The sequence below is a fragment of the Peromyscus leucopus genome, chromosome 7 (genome assembly GCF_004664715.2).
Source record: "Peromyscus leucopus breed LL Stock chromosome 7, UCI_PerLeu_2.1, whole genome shotgun sequence".
Taxonomy (NCBI): domain Eukaryota; kingdom Metazoa; phylum Chordata; class Mammalia; order Rodentia; family Cricetidae; genus Peromyscus; species Peromyscus leucopus.
The window spans coordinates 114,324,740-114,344,370 of NC_051069.1; the positions used below are offsets into that span (position 1 = coordinate 114,324,740).

At 57.0% G+C, this 19,631-nt stretch overlaps 1 protein-coding gene across 9 annotated transcripts in view; it reads left to right on the forward strand.

The window, feature by feature from the left end:
* Positions 1-6,603: 6,603 nt before the first annotated feature.
* Emid1 (EMI domain containing 1) overlaps positions 6,604-19,631 on the forward strand; it is a 39,792-nt gene continuing 26,764 nt past the window's right edge. For 2 of the 9 annotated variants that reach the window (XM_037208103.1, XM_037208105.1), the window contains exons 1-3: positions 6,622-6,945; positions 14,153-14,266; positions 14,613-14,716. In XM_037208103.1, coding sequence (XP_037063998.1) covers positions 6,719-6,945; positions 14,153-14,266; positions 14,613-14,716 — 445 coding nt within the window. In that variant the 5' untranslated portion in view covers positions 6,622-6,718. Of the gene's footprint in view, positions 6,946-7,072; positions 7,202-14,152; positions 14,267-14,612; positions 14,717-19,631 lie in introns of those variants that run through there. The other 7 variants (XR_005092062.1, XM_028870614.2, XM_037208108.1 and 4 more) reach the window with 6 other exon arrangements.

Below are 19,631 nucleotides of genomic sequence, written 5' to 3' on the forward strand. Positions count from 1 at the left end.
GGCTTGGGGACATGTACCAGTCTTTTTTTTTTTTTTGGGGGGGGTGTCAAGACAGGGTTACTCTGTGTAACAGTCTAAGCTGTCCTGGAACTCGCTTTGTAGACCAGGCTGGCCTCAAACTCACAGAGATCCACCTACCTCTGCCTCCTGAGTGCTGAGATTAAAGGCATGTGCCGCCGCCGCCGCCGCCGCCGCCGCCACCCGGCTGACCTGTCCTTTTCTTTTGGTCCACCAACCAGCTCCCAAGTCATGACACAGAGACTTCTTAGTTATGAATGCTCGGCCTAGCAGTTGTGGCTAATCACGTGTTCACGTTTGTGCAGCCTTGCACTTCACGTCCCATGCACCATTCGGCGTGGTTAAGTGAGAGGCTCCAGCATGGAGGTCCCAGAGGCAGTGTTGTGTCACTACCACGCAATTGCCGGCATTTTCTCCCCCAGAGACACCTTCCGAGGCCTGCCTCCATGGCCGGGGGCTCCCTGTCTGTGCCTCTGCATTTGTCGCCTGTGACTGATTCTCCCCTCAGCAGTGTGCAGGCTGGCCGTCCGGTCCTGGGCCACAGCCCCTCCGTGTATGTGTGCACACCACTGCCTGCTCACCCCTTCTTCTTTGAGGTGCCGGGGCAGCACCTCGGCGGCCTCTTGCATGCCAGGCAAGCACTCCACCAAAGGCTGGCTGTTGGAGACAGGATCTTACGTAGCCCAGTCTGACTTTCACCTCAAAGCAATCCTCCTGTTTCTACTTTCCAAGCTCTGGACTCACAGGCCTGTGCCACCTCACCCACCGGCTTTGTTGAGACAGAGTTTCACTAAGTTACTCTTGAACTTGGGGTCTTCCTGCCTCTGCCTCCAAAGCAGCTGGGACTACAGAGGTGAGGCACCACCCTGGATACACTTTGATCTTTCTCATGGTAATGCAGTATCCCACTGGGGTGGGGTGGGGGTGGTAGGGAGGGTGGGGAGGGTGGGGAGTGGGGTGCAGTTGTCAGCCTCTTGTGACGGGCATTTAGAGTGTTCCCAGATCACTGCTGCTATAGCCAGCTCCTTGTGTCCTTTGCAAATCCAGCTGTGAGAAACTTCTCACTGTAAAATGGCTGGGTCAGGGGTGTACAGCTGATATCGTGCTATGAGTTGAAAGGCTCCGAAAAGAGCACCCACGAAGGTGACATGTCCCCACATCCTTGCCACCACATCTTATTCAAATAAATAAGTCCCCGGCATCAGTTTTGCAGGGTTCTACCTGATGGTGCTTTCAACTTCTGTTTTGTTGTTAGAGGCAGGATCTGGTTGTGTGGCTTGTCTTCTCCATTGCTTGTATTCCTCCCCCGCTTTTGTCCTGTTGTTTTCCTGTTGTTTGTCATTCTGAAATCACCATCTGTTCACAACTTTAGTCTGTGTGTCTATTGCATTATCAATCAAATGTTATTGGTTCATAAGAGCTCTTTACATGTGGAGGAAAAAAACAGCTTTTTTTTTTTTTTTTGACAGCATCACATCATGTATTCCTGATTGCCCTGGAACTCACAGAGATCCGCCTGGGATTAAAGGCGCACACTGCCACCACCCGTCCTAGAAGCAGCCTCTGTGATCTGACTACAGGCTGTACATGAATGTTGTTTCTTTTTATTTTTCTGTGCAGCAGTTTTTTGTAGCCGAGGATATTTTGCATGATTTGTATATTTTCTAGAACTCTTAGAAAGATTGCCAAGGGGGTCTAGAATCTCTGCCTGTTTGTGACCCAGCAGGGGAAGCAGACAGACATTCAGGTGGTTGTAGCTGGGGAAGGCCAGTGGATGCATGGCCTTTTGGGTTTGAGACAACTTCAGGGGATGATGTCCGAGCTGAGATGGGAGGAAGGGATGGGTCTTGCAGGCAGGGGGAGGGATGGAAGAGGCCTTCCATAGGCCGGAAAGCTCCCAGTAGGCTGGGCACTGGGAGACGTTTAGAGGCTGCCATGTGTGGAGACAGAGGGAAGACATATGCAGCTCTCTCCCTGGGGAGAACAAGGCTCGCCTCATATACCCATACACCTCACATGGGTCCCCTGCCTTAAGGAGGAACCCAAGGCTTGGAAGGTCAGAGACAAAGTGAGAGACCATGGAGACCAGGGCCTTGTCCACAGGGTACGGGTAGACTGCAATGGACCAGAGAACAATAGAGAGGGGACCCAGAGCCTCCTGACAGGCTGGATGGAAGGGGAGAGAGAGCCGGCAGCAAACATCTGGACCCCACCCATCCAGCTGTTCATCTGCCTCAGCCTCCCTGGGCCAAGTCCTGGGCTAGCATCGATGTCTCTCGTGGCGTGATTACCTAAAGGGCCCCTTGAGATGACTCAGACCAGCCACAGGCAGCCAGAGCCACTGCCAGACGGGCAGACTCCCACCCCGGGAGCTTGAGAGGTTGAGCACCCTGGCCCTGCCCCCAGGCTCCCATGGGAACCGACACCAACAACGTGGGGTCCTCTTTTCCAAGTACCCCTCCTCCTGCGTGTCTGTCTCTTTTCCTCCCCCCCCCCTCGCCGGCTCCTCTTCTGCATATTTCTGGCTTGCTCCATCACGGCCTCTGCCCCGGTTCCTCTTCTGCATATTTCTGGCTTGCTCCATCACGGCCTCCGCTTCTCATTTTCCAGGATGTGTATAGGGATTGAGGTGGGTGGGGTCTCATGCAGCCCAGACTGGCCTTGAACCCTCGATCCTCTGCCTCCACCTCCCAAGTGCCAGTGTTACAGGTGTGTGCCACCCCACCCGGCTGCTGTCTCCTCCTTCTCTGAGTCCCCCACCCCCCACACACACACCCCACTTTCTGCTACTTGGTTTTCCACATTCCTTCAAAGCAGCCTCCATTGATGAGAACCATTCAACTCCCCCCCCAGGGAGGGGGGAGGTCAGGAGAGGGGCCTCCCAGGGCCTACTCAGTGCCACCTGGGACTAACATGGCAGCCAGCAATTTCAGGCTCTCTGGTGTGAGCATTGCCTCTTCTCTCCCTCTACTCTTCCATATCCAGCTAACTTCGGGGAGCCATGGTCTTCATCTGAGACGCATCCAGCAGGGGCGGACTTGACCTCACTGCAGCTGGGACGCGCACACCTTTCCACGCTGAGGAACACATTTGTGGGCCCCAGGGTCAGCAAGCAGCCTTCTGACCAGCCTTGTCACTATTGATTTAGAATTGAAACCCGGTGGAACCTCAGTTAATGTCCCTTCATCCCAACTTTAAATGACACTAAATACATCAGCCACTCGGCTGCAGTATGGATGCCCAAAAGGCTCTTCTCTCCACTCCTACATCCTCAGTCCACACTTGCAGAGTGGTACGAAACGAGAAAGAACCCCGGAGGGCAGCTAGGTAGCCGTGTGGAGGATGCGGGCCAGAGGAAAGACCGAGGGAGAAGGGAAATGGACGTTGTCAGAAGACTTCTATCTCTACCCCTTTGTAGTTAAAAGAGCACATTCCAAGTCCTCCTGTTACCCCCATCTTCCAGATGGGGAAACTGAGTCCGGAAAAGTTCCAGTAGATGACTGAGAACCCTCCAGGGGAGACGCGCTGTCCCACCATGCTTTCTGGTGACTTGTGCTTTGTCTGCCACCCTTAAAGCCCAGGCTGCTCCTCTGGAGGGTTCCAGAGAAGGGCAGGAAGCCCCTCAGTTCTAATTTATGATTTCCTGACAGTTTCCTTCCCCTGCCCGCCAGCCCCAGCTGGGTGAGAAGAGCAGTTCACTTTAGGGCAGCTGCAGCCTGTGGGCTGAGTTCACCCACCCACCCAGCCAGAGTGCCTCCTTCGCCCACCCCTGGACACAGCCAGTCCTCACCAGCCCGAGGTGCGAGCTGGCGCTTTCCCAGCCTGGAAGGATCTAGAAGGCCCTGCCTTTGATCTGAGTAGCCTTTGATGGCAGATATATGGTGCCTGAACGCCTGGGGCTGTGGGCATGGATCAGATCTGCCAGGGCCCTGTTGCTGGGCACAGGGCTTCAGTGCAGCCTGGGCTAGGAGGCGGTCTCATGGGACAAAGTGGGGTCAGGAACAGTCACGAGCTGAGGTCCAGCTGGAGCTCCCAGGGGAAAGAGGCCATGACCTAGGTTTGTTTGGGACAAAAGCATTTCCTGTTTGGACAAGGCTGGGTGGGTGGCTGTTCCCCGCACCCCATGGCCAGCTCTAGGAGGTTCACGTGTGTGTCCCCTGTGGTCCCCCAGTATGTGGATCCAGGTCCCTACATGTCTTCTTCAGTCCAGATGGGAGCCCAAGTTTGTGCCAAGTCCCCTCGCCCCAAAGAAGCCTCCTGCAGGACTTGGCTGGAGGAGGTAATATCATCTGATTACCAGCGCAGGGTCCTACCCCCCACTCTCCAGCAACCCCGGAGGTGTCCCCACACCTGGGGACAAATTGCCCACTCCCGGTTGGCAGAAGCTTGGGCAGGAGACAGAGCAGGCAAACTGCTTAGCACAGCCTGGCCTGTGGTCAGCTGGGGGTCTCGGGGGGACAGCAGGAGCTGCTAGCATTGCTGGGAGCTATGATCTGGGATTGGCAGGCAAGGAGACGGGGCTGCTCGGGAGAGGCTTCAGGCATAGGGACAGGCCCTAAAACATCAAGCCAACACCAGCACATGCGCGCGCGCGCGCGCGCGCACACACACACACACACGCACACGCACACGCCCGCGCACACACACACACACACACACACTCAGTGAACATGGAAACCTCCACTAAACCAAAACCAAAAGCCCCTCCCTGGAGACACATCCTGCCTTTCTGCGCCTCTGTAGAGAGACCCAGAGAGCCCGCTGTTCACCCACATCGGCTTCCAAGCCCTAACCACCTCAGGGAAACCAAAGCTCTCTCACTTTCCCAGGAGAGGGGAAGAGATTTGTCTTGGGTCAGACGGCTCTCGGTGGGCCCAGAACAGCCTGGTTGTGTTATAAATCAATATTCCAGACTCTGGGGCTCTGGCCTCAGTAAGTCAGGCCCTTCCCTGGTGTGAAATGTTAATAAGAGCTCTTTGGAGTCTCATGCTGGGAAAGGGATCTTCGAGAGCTGCTGTGTTTGGTGGGTCAATTAAGGAATGTGGATGTCCTAACTCACAGGAGTGTCTCAGACATGCTGCTAATGGCTGCTGGGGCCTCCTGGCTGCCTTCTGGCTTGTTGAAAGTGCTGCAGCATGCTCTCCGCTGTGCCCCTGGGGTGATGGAGTTTGATCCCGGCCACTTGACTGGGACCTCAGACAGACCTGGGCCCTGCAGTGGGACCAGCACGTAGGGGTGGAATCAAGCTGCTGATCTGCCTGTGGGGACAAGGCAAGGTGACAGACTCAATTCCCAATACTGTACAAAGTAAGACAAGCAAAACCCCCAAGGCCTAGCCAGTGAGGCAGGGGACTGGCTGATTTAGTGTCAGAAGACAGCATATACCAAGTGCCAGCAACCTCAATGAAGGAGACAGACACCCCTTTGGGGCAAAGTTAGGCCCGTGGTCATGCCCTTGGAGGAGGCTGAGCGGGCATGAGAAGTAGGGACATCATAATCCTGCTCAAAGACCTATAAGGACCAATCAAAAAACTGAGGTTCAGACACAGGGAGGACTGTGTAAGTCAGTGTGGCCAGACTGTCAAGAGACAAGGTCTGAACTCAGCATCTATCTGGCCCCTCGGAGACAGGGATGGGGCTCTGTCTTCCACTCAGGACTCTGGTTATGTCTGGGTCCTGACTCTAGCCCAGGACCTGCTCCTGCCCACGGGTCCAGGAGAGGCAATCCAGCAATCAGACTGTTTTTGATTCCTTCAGAGATGGGCGAGCAACCAGGAGATGGCCCTTGCCCAGCTGATCTGGGTCCCACGCAAGACTGAGCAGGACAAGGGTTCCCTGCTCCAGGCTGCTCACTCCCACCCCCGCCCCAGGTGGGGGTAGACACTCTGCTGAGAGTTCCCTTGGTAACTCTGCGCTCATCAGGTAGCACACACTGCTATCAAAAATACATACTAGAGCTGGGCACAGTATCAAACACCTTTTAATTCCAGCACTCAGGAGGCAGAGACAGAAGCAGACAGATCTCTGTGAGATGAAAGCTAGCCTGGCCTACATAATTAGTTCCAGACCAAGCCAGGGCTATATGGAGACACCCCATCTCAAAAAAGAAACAAAACAAAACATACTACACACACACACACACACACACACACACACTACACATACACATGCATATACAAACATGCCATGCACTCATACAAGCATCCCACACGTACACATACACATGCCCACCACCCAAGCACATACATTGCACATTCAAATATGGCAAACATAAGCACACATTGCCCGTGCACACACAGATGCAGCACATGACATGTATTTGGCACCGTTCATGCACACAGCATCATGCATACACACAAACATCGTCTCATATCTGCACAGGATCCTGCTCACACAACACACACACACACACACACACACACACACACCTACTACGCCTCACGGAACATGCTTGAGTCCCACCCGGACCCCTCCACTCTCAGCCCGTCCTTGCTGTACAGAATGGGAAACTGAGGCCCACACCAGAATGCTGCCTCTTCTTGTGCTTATGAGGCCCCCGACACTGAGATGCAAGGGTTGGAGCCCTGAGGCTGACTCTGCGGGTCCCCTCTCTGGGCCTCCGTGTCCTCACATGTAAAGCAGCCTGGGCCTGGGCGTCTTCTGCGTCACTTGGACAACTTTGCCGGCCCAGCACAGAGTGATGAAAAGCGCCAGCTCGGGCAGGATGTGCGGGGTGAGATGCCCGGGACAATGGCACAGCTCAGGAAGCCTTTGTTGGGTCGACTGGGCGGATCCCGCATGTTTCGGGTTCCTCGGAGATGTCAGAGCGGGTGCCTCGGGGCGTGACTACTCGGGAGTGGTGGGTTCGGGTCCTGGCAGCGTCCGGGGGCCGCGGCCAGGGCCTTGGTCTCCCGGTCCGTGGCGCAGGTGGGCACCTGGAGGGCGTCCTGGCGGGGGCGCGGGCGCGGGCGGCTTCCGGGTTGGCGGGGGCGGGGGGCGAGGGGCGGGCGAAGCCGAGCGCCCCCGCCCTGCTCCGCCCGGAACCGGCTCTGCGCGACCGCGGCAGCGGCGGGGACGACAGCATGGGCGGCCCGCGGGCCTGGACGCTGCTCTGCCTCGGGCTCCTGCTCCCGGGAGGCGGCGCCGCGTGGAGCGTCCCGGGCGCCCGGTTCTCCGGTCGCAGGTAAGTCTCCTCTAGGTCTGTGCAACCCCGGGACAGGGGTGGGGAACCGGACCCCAGCTCCGTGCAACCCCGGGTCTGAGACGGGGAACCGGACCCCAGCTCCGTGCAACCCCGGGACTGAGACGGGGAATCGGACCCCAGTTCCGTGCAACCCCGGGACTGAGACGGGGAATCGGACCCCAGTTCCGTGCAACCCCGGGACTGGGACGGGGGACCTGACCCCAGCTCCGTGCAACCCCTGGACTGGGATAGAGAACAAGACCCTAGCTCCGTGCAATCCCGGTACTGGAGCGGAGACCTCTCTCCCACATCGGTGGCAGTCCGGGACTGAAGCAGGGGTTCTCATCTCCATACCATAAGGGTGGGGGCGGAGACCTGGTCACCCAGTGCTCTGGAGAGCCTGCTCACCTACCCATGTAGGAAAGGACAGACAGCCTCCCCTGCTCCACCCCTGAGATCCCAGAGCCACCAGAAGGTAAACCGATGCCATTGTAACCAACCCCCACCCCACACACCCAGGACTTCTGTGGGCCTGGCCCAAGGGCCCCGTTCCTGCACGTGTAAAATGCCAGGGTCACCCTTTCGCCAGCCATTCAGGGCTCCCCCTCCCCTTTTCCCTGTTGCTGGCTTTTTTTAGTGCCCCATCTATTTATTTCGCTTGGAGGAAGGCCTGGGGTGGAGTCTGCGCAGTGGGTCAGTGTCAGAGGCCCCCCCTGGGACCTGGCATTTGGTTGGAACTCCCAACAGCCTGTGACTCTCTGCCGGCCTTTGTGGAGTCTTTCCCAGGACAGGGTCCTGTGGGGCCTTTTCTAGACAGTGTCTTTCAGGACTGAAGAATGTAGGGAAACCCGCCCCCATTCCATAGAGGAGCAAACTGAGGCCAGTGACGGCCCACGGGCTATTAGTGGAAGAGCTGGCATTCAGATTTGCCTTCTGGTCTCGATGGCAGAGTCTGAACCTGCCCCGGCCCCGGCCCCTGCTCAGCCTGCAGCCCCTGGCCCCGTCTCCGGGACAGACCATGGGGACTAGCCAGGCCTCTTGGGCCTTTCAGCCCATTCAAAGGCCTGTGAGGGCCCCGACCCCCTGCGGACTCGGTTCTTTCATTCTTTTCAGAAATGTCCCTTTCTCAGTGGTCAGAGGCCAGCAGGTCCCCGGGCAGCTAACGAAGCAGGTGACCTTAGTAGGCCCAGAGGGTAGAAGCCGCAGAGGCATCGGGGGCCAGAAGAGCAGTTAGTTGTCTGGCATGGGGACAGCTGTGTGGCAGGCGTCACAGCACCACCTACCGTGTGCCAACCACAGCTGGTTTGGGTTGGCACTATTCCTACATCTGTAGCCTCTAGAACCTTCCCAGCTGCGGTCCCAGGCTCCTTCTTCTTGTGATCTGTCTCATAGAGAAACAAAGGTCCGGAGATTACCTGTCCCTGTCCGTTGAGCGAGCCCCCAGAATCCCAGATGCTGACGCGAGAAGGATTAGGAATCTGGGCTTCCCAGAGTCAGACGGGGTGATGGATGAGAAAGCTCACAGCCATAGTCCCCACCCGCCAGCCCAAGGCCACACCTTCCCGGCTGTCCTCGGCATCCCCCGGGGCTTCCTGTGTGGGAACTTTGCCTGTGGGCAGGTATCTGGCCTTCACTAGGGTCCGCTTCGGTCTCTTTACAGAAGGCGGTCACAGCGGTCTGTGTCACACAGTGTTCTCACTCCCATTTTGTAGACACAGAGAATCACAGCCGCGGGCCTCAGTTTCCTCTTTTGCTTGGTCTTGTGTTTGAAGGTCTGCTCTGAGAGTGAAAACCAGTGCAGGCCGCGCACATGGATTCCCACTGTGACCAACTTTCGGTAGGGTAGGGACCTAACACTGGAGTTAGCTGTGGTCCCGGCTGCCAGGACTTCCCCCTCATGGCCCTGTCCCAGCATCTTGGAGACAGCAGCATGGGGATGTCGCGCCCCAGTCAGCCCTCCCTCCACTCCCAGCCAGGCGCCCCAGGCACCCCTTGGCAGCTGAGGGACTGAAGGCAGAAAAGGGGCTTTGTGCCTGAGGAGGGGGTGGCCTGGGAAGGCATCCAAGGGGCCACCCCAACCCCAGGAATGTGGTGAGACTCTGAGCCCCCTGCAACTAGGGTGCCCAGGGGCTGTGCGGGGCCACCTTGGAACACGTCGAGGCCGCCAGTCGGCGTCCCCTAGTAGGACTGCTTCCTGCCTCTCTGTGCCGTCCCCCCCAGGCTCAGCCCTGTTTCTCTGAACAGCTCCTGCATTCACAGATCCCAGTCTATGCCCACATGGCTAACCCCAGGCAGGTGCCCTCTCTCAATGCCCTGGCTGTCATCAGCCATGGCTGTCTGTGACACCTCAGGCCAGGAAGAACTGACCCCAGGTAGGGCTCACCGAGCACTTTGCGTGGAAGCCATTCTGCTCTCCCCATTTGCAGATGGGCACAACAAGGTCGGAGCCGGTCAGGACCATGTCCGTGACAACGGCAGGAGACTGCATCGCAGTACTGGAGCTGCACGCTGGTGCCGTTCGGGGGCTGGCTCTTCGGCGTCACCCCACCCCCACTGGCCTGTCTCCGTTCTTTCCTCTCCTTTTCATAACGGCCCTTGGCCCCCGGCCCGCTTGGCTGCCTCCTGCAATTAGTTCCTATCGCTGTTCCGGATCACAGCCCTGGGCCCTGTGGGGACAAAGTCCCCTGGGCCCCTCGACACAGGGAGTGGAGGGCGGCGTGCAGGTCCACTGCAGAGGACCGCCGCCCGTGCCAGGCTGAGCTGGTCTGGCCTGTTTTTATTCCCTTCTCAGCGGCCTCTGGAGGCTCTGGAGGGGCTGAGTGGGCAGAGGTGGGGGACCAGGAAGGGATGTGTTGTCTCCTCCCGGCCCTGCCGGTGACCCACCTCACAGCTCAGCCTCACCTGACTCCTGGGCACCTTTATCCCTGACCACGCCTCGGAAGGAAGTCCTCAGGGATGGCAGGGTATCTGAGTATTGCATCTCTCTCTGAAAACCTTGAGTTTTGACTTCTCTGCCCTGGCTGCTGTGTTCTCGGTCATGAAGTCATTCAACAAACACTTCTGAGCAGCCCTGAGTTGAATTCATCCCAGCACTCACGGAGGAGAATATAGCTCAGGGCTACTGTGCGTGGCTGAGGAGCCCTCAGTCCTGCCTGGACCTTGGGATTAAGACTCAGAGGCTGAGTGGGAGTTGCCAGAATAAGGAAGCAGGGCTCTACCAATAGATCCTGAACATCCAACGTGGGAAAGGGGCAGCATGGCCCATGAATGCTCAATAGATGTGAGCCGCTCGAAGGACGGAAGGAACGGGGCTTGCGGGACAGTGGGGGGTCGTGGTGGACTTTGGGGTCCATGGCAAGCGGTGACCATATCCGATACATGCTTTGCAAAAGGCTTCTTACAGAGACCACTGAGATGGCTCAGCAGGTGAGTGCTGTTCAGTTCCCAGGACCCACCTTAGAAAGAGCAAACTACTCCCACAAGTTGGCCTCTGACTTCCATACACAAACTTGGCATGCACACACACACACACACACACACACACACACACATACACACACACGCATACAATATGCACGTACATGCACGCACAAATGTACATGCACATACATGCATACACATACATACTTACATGCACACAAATATGCAAATGCACGTGCAAACATATATACATATACACACATACATGCATAGGAATGCATACAGTCATACACACACACACACACACACACACACACCAAACCTCCCGCTATTTCTGGAAGTGGGCAAGGGCAAGGCTTGGGTTTGTGCTCTGGCCCCTGAGGCCGACCACCAGATAGAGAAGGCAGTCTGCTGTGGACCTTGAACTCCACCTGGTTTGAGTGTCCTTCCTGTGTAAAAACATCTGGCTAGCTACTGGCTCCAGATGTCCCACACGGGATTCAGGCCGAGTTCGGCAAATAGCTGGGAACAGCACGAAACCGTTAATTAAGGAAGACAAAGAAGCTCCTGTCCCCTGCCCCCCAAAAGAACACCTGAGATGATCGCAGGGTTTCTAGGACTGCCCCAGCCTAGTTCAGAGCTGGGTGTGGGGGGTGCATGTGAAGTGTGGCTGTGTGTGCTTGTGTGCACACACGCTCTAGTGCCTGTGAGCCCTGCCGGGCCTGCCTCTGCCAGGGTGTGTGTGTGCACACGTGTGCATGGTGAGACTATCTGGCACTAAGGTCAGAGGACATGACCTTAGTCTGTCTGTCCACAGGGAGTGTGTGTGTGTGTGTGTGTGTGTGTGTGTGTGTGTGTGTGTGTGTGTGTGTGACACATTTGCATGGTGGGCAGTCTTTTCTTCAGGAACATGTGAAAATGTAAAAAAAATTTGTTAAAAAATGTTTTAAAAAAACAATGAGGGGCCGGGCGGTGGTGGCGCACGCCTTTAATCCCAGCACTTGGGAAGCAGAGCCAGGCGGATCGCTGTGAGTTCAAGGCCAGCCTGGGCTACCAAGTGAGTCCCAGGAAAGGCGCAAAGCTACACAGAGAAACCCTGTCTCGAAAAACCAAAAAAAAAAAAAAAAAAACAATGAGGGGACAGAGCCCCAGTGATCACGCCCTGCTCCATCTTGTCCCTGCAGCTCATTCCCTGCGGCCTCCCAGGATCCCCTAGCATGGCCACCCATCCAGGGCCATTGAGGTCACCCATGAGCTGCAGGCTCCGTACAGACTCCACCTGACCTCCAGTGTGGGCCTTGATCTTCACATACAAGTCCATGTGTGTTGTGGGTCTGTGCACGTCCTCACCACCGGCACATTTCCAAGCTTTTGTAGGCACACATGCCCTCGAGAGTGCTTCCATCAGTGTGTGCACACCAGCATCCCCATGCTGAATGTGTGTTTCGGTGTGTGTGTGTGTGCCTGTGTGTGTGTGTTGGTGTGATGTGTCACACGTGTGTGGAGATCAGAGGTCAACTCTGGGGAGTTGGTTTTCTCTTTCCACCTTTATGTGGTTACGAAGGATTCAACATAGGTCATCGGGGTTTGCCTCTGAGCCATTTGCCATTCTATTTTATTTTTCTGAGGTGGGAGTCTTGTTTTGTCGCCTAGGCTGGGCCAAGCGATCCTCAACCTCAGCCTCCAGGGTACACACAGTGCAGGTCAGACCACCGGGCCTAGCTAGGGAGCATCATCCGTTTCCCCCCACTCCCTGACGCTCAGACCCCCTGTGGTTAACCCCCACTCCCTACACCCCCTTATCATGTAGAATTAGACCGCTGGGTTGTGCTTGTCACCACTGTGTGTGTGACAGGTCAGGTACCGCCTACTGATCCCGATGTCCCCTCTGTGAGGTAGCTAGATACAGTGTCTAAGCACAGATGACCGACCCATCAGGATACCGAACTGCACACACTGGGCACTTACTATATGCTAGGGGTATATAAATGGTTCTCTACGAAGCCAGAAAGACATGCCTCCATTCTAGAGAGGAAACTGAGACCCTGGGAGGAGAAGACAACATGTCACCAAGCTGGGGCCACAGAGCCAGATTTGAGCCCAAGAATGTGGCCAGCGGGGCCTGGCCTTTGACTCCATTCCGGGGCCTTGGTTCTCATCTCCTCCGTGTGTTGGTTGAGACATGGTTGGTGGCTCTGTGAAGGCACCGGCCTGGGAACCTGCTGACCTTGGGCTCAAGGCCGTGAAGGGTAGTCTGCAGGGGAAGACAGCCCAGGCTGAGAAAGGCCACCTGACACCGTCTCCGCCTTCCTGAGCCCCAACAAATTACCCTGGGCTCCTGACCTCAGGCTGGGCTGAGGGCTGCTGAGCACCTGGAATGTCCCTGTCCCCTCCCTGCCCCAGCCCAGCGGCCCCCACCCCCACCCAGCTGCCCTAGCTCCACCCACAAGGAAGGGAAAGTCTCAGTCTGTGGGGCTGAGGACTGTCCCTTAGCCCTCTGGCCTCGCCGCCAGAACCAGCCAAGGAGAGGAAAGTCCAGGGAAGGGACAGTCACGCTCAGCAGGAGCAGGGAGGTGAGTATCGTCACAGCGCTGGGAATGGTACAAACCTAGGACTAGCTTGAGCCGCTACCAGACCATGGCGGAAGGCTAGGCCCTGTGGACTAACCTGAGAACCCGCTGTCACACACAGCCCAAAGCTGCAGAGCAAGGGCCCTTCCGAAAAGGGCGAGAGCTTGTAAAATGGCACATGCCTGCGGTCCCTGAGTTAGGAGGCAGAGGCAGGAGGATTGCTGAGACCAGCGTGGGATACTTACTGAGAACCTGTCTTAAATAAACAAGGAAAAATAAAGAGATAGCTTCCGTGCCTGTGTGGCTAGGTGCGCACCACCCTAGCTTAAACTATCCGGGTCAAACCGCCACCCCTGGGGCTGGCCGCTGTCTACCTCAGACACTGGCCGGAGCCTGCTCATTGCCCTTGCTGCCCACGAGGAGCTGCCCTTCCTTCATTTAAGTCTTGCACCCTGATGAAAGGGCCGCTTCCCACACGGGGAGACCGAGGCTCTGGAGCTGAGTGCTCTCTCTGTGGGTGGTTGTTGGTCACGGCCTCAGTGCCCGCTCACCCCAGAGCCTGCCTCTTCACCCCTGACTGGAAATGTTTCTCCTGAGAAATAACTTTGAAAAGGTATGCTTCGAAAAGGCTTCCACTGGTGGCAAGGGGTGACGGCAAGGGGTAGCTCAAGGTTAAAGTCCAGAAACGAGGAGGCAGAGCCCCGATGATCACGCCCTGCTCCATCTTGGCCCCTGCAGCTCATTCCCTGAGGCCTCCCGAGATCCCTTAGCATGGCCAACCCCATCCAGGGCCACCGAGGTCACCCATGAGCTGCAGGCTCTGTGGAGACCCCAGCTAAAAGGCACAGAGAGCCCAGTGGTTTCCCTGCCTGGGCTCCGGAGAACACATGGTCCCCTTCACCCAGCCTCTTGGAGTCCTGGGCCTGCCGCTTGAGCGTCCTCTCTGTGGGTTTTGTCTCAGGAACTGGTGCTCCTACGTGGTGACCCGTACTGTCTCCTGCCACGTGCAGAATGGCACCTACCTCCAGCGGGTGCTGCAGAACTGCCCGTGGCCCATGGGCTGCCCTGGGAGCAGGTGAGTGTCACTGTGGTAGGGAGGGAACGCTGTCTCTTCAGGGTGGGGCACAGCATGGGCAGCGAAGGCCTGAGTGATCTCAGGAAGTCTGGGGGCCTCAGGAGAGGTGAGACAAAGGCAGGCATTGTGGAGGGAGGAAACTTCAGGGCCTCTGCACGGAGGGATCGTTCTAGAGCCGTGAGCAGCACAGTCCAGCCAGCCGTTGAAATCCAGACCCCATGGCCAGGGTGGGCAGTAAAGAGCTAAAGCCAGGGGTGGAATGGAAGACGAGGGCACCAGGGCGCCCAGGGCAGCGGGAAAGCTGGTGGAGGACTGTCTGAGCTGGGACCCCTGGCTTGTCTTTCAGCTACAGAACTGTGGTGAGGCCCACGTACAAAGTGATGTACAAGACAGTGACTGCCCGCGAATGGAGGTGCTGCCCTGGACACTCGGGGGTGACCTGTGAGGAAGGTAGGAAAGCCTGGGACCTGGGACCGTTTGTGAAGTGCCTCCCATTCAGACGATGCCTTCTGTCCCCTCATGGCGACAGCTGGCCTCTAAGGGGCCCGGGGAATTTTCATATCTGCTGTGTCGTCTCCTTCTAATTTTGAGATCTGTTGTGTCGCCTTCTTTTAAGTTATGCCGTCCCAAGTCTTTCCTTCTAACTTGTGTCAGCCAGCTTTCTGTCAATATGACAAAATACTTCGTGCACTGCATTTACATAGCTAAGGTTTATTCCGCTTCACGTTTGGAGCTTCCAGCCCAAGACTGCTTGGCCTGAGGGCTTTGGGCCCATGGGCAAGACAAGACATCATGGCGGGAGTACATCTCATGGCTAATGCAGAAAAGGAGCGGATGTGGGTTCAGGTTCTAGTGCCCTGTAAGTGCACGTTCTCAGTGGCCTAGAAGTCTCCCACTGGACCCACCTCCTTGTAGTCTTGAACTTTCTTTTTTTTTTTTTTTTTTTTTTTTTTTTTGGTTTTTCAAGACAGGGTTTCTCTGTGTAGCTCTGGCTGTCCTGGAACTCGCTCTGTAGACCAGGCTGGTCTTGAACTCACAGAGATCCGCCTGCCTCTGCCTCCCAAATGCTGGGATTAAAGGTGTGCGCCACCACCACCCGGCTAGTCTTGAACTTTATGTAGCCAAGGATAACCTTGAACTTCTGATCCTCCTGCCTCTGCCTCTCGAGTGCTGGTTTACAGGCGTGTCCCACCATACCCAGGTGCTTCATGCATGTGGGGCAAACATTCTACCAACCGAGCGACATCCCCAGCCCATAGACCCCACCTTTCCAAGGGTACACTGAGTGCTGCTCTGAGGACCACAGTCTCAATATCTCAGCCTCTGGGGACCTTCACCATCCAAGCTCTGCACTGGGAAGCTCTGCACTGGGGGACCCCATCCAGATGTTCCCACAGGATATCAAAGCCTGAGCCATTCCTTTGAGTCAGCTAAGAAAGAGGGACAGTGCCCCCCACCCTGCGGCAGGAGAGACTAAGACCCCACAAGGTCATGGGTGCTCAGAGCTACTTGGCAGAGCTGGAACTCAACCGCTCTGCCTGGTTCTGTTGTCTTGGGTCTTTGGGGTACACTCATGTGCAGAATGTGTCCCATCCAGGGGGACCCTTTCACACACTGCCCATCTGCATGTTCAGCGTGGGGTGGCTCAGTCAGTACTGGAGCCTGCAGCTCTCCTGGGCCTTCCTGCCTCTTGCGCTCCAACCTGCTTTACTTGCCCGGCTGAGCCTACAGCAGCAGATGTGAAAGAACTTCATTCCCAGGCATGACCCTGGCGGGGGGTGGGGAGGATTCAGTGGCCCAGAACCAACCTGAGACCCTGGCCTTAGAGAAGACCCCTACAGCACAAGATTGTGTCCTGGGTCCCGAAACAGGGATATGAAAGTGGAACTCTGCATCAGGGGAGCTGAGTGAAGCAAACCCCCCACCCCACCCCACCCCCGCCCCATCCCGCCAACTCATGCTGGAGAAACTGAGGGCAGAGAGGTGGAGCTGAGGGCCCAGAGTCCGTTGTGAACGGGGATCGAGTGCTTGCCTCGCCTATACAAAGCTCTGGGTTCCAGCCCTATCATGGAGCTGTCTATAGGAGAAGATTTGCCAGTTCTGTGGCAGGGGTCTCGCGTGGAGCTGCAGAGAAATGGGGTGTATGCCCTAGATCAGGCACCCTGCTGAGGGAACCCTGCCGTCAGGGGGAGGCTAGAAGCCTGGACCAGTGCCTTCCTCACCAGTGGAGAGAGGGGAAGGTTCCAAGGGTAAAGAAAAGCCAGCTGCCAGGGTGCTGAGGAGACCACAGGGGTGCTGTGGGCAAGTCCCAAGGTGTGGGAGCTCAGGTGAGGCCTTATCAGACAATGGCTACTGTGTCCTTGGGGCCTTGATGAGCAGGGGAGGGTAGAGGACATGTCGAGGCAGCTGCTGAGGCTGTGTGCCAGACCACTCCCAATGTCTACCGCTCTCTGTGGGGCCTTCAAGTCCCAACCTGGGCACAGGGTACCCAGGGCTTCCTCGCCAGGCCGGCTTCACCATCCACTCGCTGTGGGAACGCTGAGCTCGGAACTCCCCAGGCATCATACAAGAGCCCTGGCCTGGAGGACTGAGTCCATGCAGTGTGCCTGTTCAGAGTCGGGTGGGGTGAGGTGGTGGCGCACACCTTTAACCCCAGTCCTTGGGAGGCAGAGGCAATCGGATCTCTGAGTTCCAGACCAGCCAGGACCGCATGGTGAGAGCCTATCTCAAAACAAAACAAAAACAGAGTGTGTGGGGGTCTTCAGTAAAGGGCACCAGACTGTCGGGTCCACTTACGGCAATCCAGGCTCCCCGTCTGAACCTCAGGGTCCACACCCATGAGACAGTTGAGTTTGAGATTGGAGTCTGCTTTTCCAGGCGTTGTTACTGGGGTGAGGGGGTGTGTCGGGTTTCGTGATGGGACAAGAGGGCTGTTCCCACCTACAAGGCTGAGGAGAACAGAAGCCCGATCCAAATGTTCTGGAAAACTGTTCTGGGAGTGGGGGTGGGAGGCGTGGGGACACTGCTGGCCCACCCTGGGCCCTGCCCTTCCTCTTACAGCTGGATTTAGGCCATGCTCACCCAGCTGCTTCCCCTGATGACGGCTGCTCCTGTGGCCACCCCATAGCTGTGACACGACCCACAGCTTCACCGCCAGCAGCGGCAGGGACTGGAGCAGCCGCAGAGGAAGAGACCGTTGCCGTTCCAGATTTTTTTCTAAGGGGGTGGAGGGGACAATTGTGCCTGGCATCTTTCACACACTCCAGATAAATCTTCCTCTCCCCTCTGTGCTGGGGGCACCATGGTGACCCAGCAGGTACGGGGACCCATTGCCTCAGCAGCGGCTCAGAAGTGAGTGGGATGGTGGGATGGGGACGTTCGTGCTGTGATAGTGAGTGAGGACAGTCTCAGTCACCAGTGGGGTCCCATGTTACAGATGGGGATTATGAGGCTCAGAGAGGAGAAGGGACCAGCCTGGGGTCACACAGCATGTAAGAGCTAGGGTTGAGATCCACCCATCTTTTGGTCCTTTCCAGGCTTTGGGAGGAGGCAATATGGGTAAAAATGACCTGGCTCAGGCTCTGCCTGGCCACCTACTTGTGGAAACAATGGATGAGAAAGATCCAAGGCCAAAGTATACTACGCAGGCCGGGCAGGCAGAGAGCTGGCGCAGTGCCTGGCTGGAAGCGGAGCAGAGTGTAGCGGTCACCTCTGGGCCAGTGTCTGAACCTGTGCAGAGGGCGGAGAGGCTGCCACCCCCTCCCTGCCCCTTCACCCCGAGACTCTGCTGCAGGGCTCCCTACAGACTTACTGCCCACCAGTCCCATAGTCCAGATGATAAAAATAAGGCTCCCAGAGGGTGTGAGGGTCACATAAGGTCACAGAGTATGTAAGTATGGTGACCAGGTTCTCTCCAGCGGCATCCTGTCTCAGCCCCTCCTGCGGTGACCATGACAAGGGTGAGGAAAGCCGCCAATGTCGTCATGGTGAGGCTCAGAGAGGGGAAAGCTGTGGGCCCATTCAAGCCAGGTCGGGTTGGCTCTGGAGTAAGGGCAGAGTTCTGTGAGGCTGGTCTTAGCACCCCCAGATGGAGAAACCGGGGCTCACCCTCCTCCGTCCATGGGTTCCCTAGAGACACGTGGCTTCTCTTCCTTGGTTCACTGCCTTCCGATATGTATTTCTCTGCCCTACCTGGGACCCCCACAGCCCCTGTCCTCCATGGTGGGTACCAGAGATGGACATTGCTTGAGAACGCACAGCCCGGAGTCAGGCAGTGGTGGTGCACACCTTTCATCCCAGCACTCGGGAGGCAGAGGCAGACGGATCTCTGTGAGTTTGAGGCCAGCTTGGTCTACAGTGCGAGATCCAGGACAGGCTCTAAAAAAAAAAAAAAAAAAGGAATGCACAAACCCAAAGCCTCAGAGCAGATGTGAGACAGGTTGAGGCCACACCCTTCCAGGGCCCCTCAGCTTCTCCACTCTCTTGGGAGGGCTGGGTACATCCCACGTCTGTCTGTCTGTGCCAGCCAGGTGCCCGGTACAGAGCCAAGCCTCTGCTTTATGGGCTCCGAGTTCTGGAGGCTGACTATCCCGCCCATGGCCACCACCCATCCTCTCCCATTCCTGTCCAGAAGGCTCAGCCAATCCCAGCTCCACGCTAGTCCACCAGGGCACTGTCCTCCCACATTCCCGTGACACCCACCTTCACGCGCACACACCCTTTGCCCTGCGCTCCACTGGCCTCCCTGCCCTGTGGCCTTGCAGTGGCCAGCTTGTCTGCCTGTGGCCACCTTGGTGCTCCCAGGGAGGGCTAACTAAGCTGGCGCCCTGCCAACATGGCTCCTTCAGCTCCAGTGCCTGGGATGCGCCCGGCGCAAAGTGAGCACGTAAAAATGGAACGAAGCCTGCCCACCCTGAACAGGCCAGGAACACAGCAAGCTTTCCCAGAGGCCCCCCTCGTTGGGCTGGAGGGTTCTTAGAGCTGAGAGCCCCAGCTCTGATCCTAAGCCCTGGCTTAGGCCACTGGCTGGTCATCCGCAAATATTTACATTTACAAAGTAAATTCACACAGGAGACATGACCTAGCGAGGAAGGCTGGAGCCATGTGGTCGGTGTGGTCACGACGCCACATGGGCCTGGGGGGTTGGATGTGAACAAGCCCCCCCTCCCCGCTCTGCTCTTTAGAAGGAAAACTCACAGAGTTGAGGGAGCCCAGAGACACACCCCCAAAATGCTTCCATCCTCATTTCCAGTTTGGGGAAGGCTCGGAACCCAGCCCACCTTGGCCCTGCCCCCTGGGCCTTGGTGCTCCTCTGTGCCCTGGTCAATGGAAGGACACTTGGCACAGGAAGGGAGGCAGCTTTGGG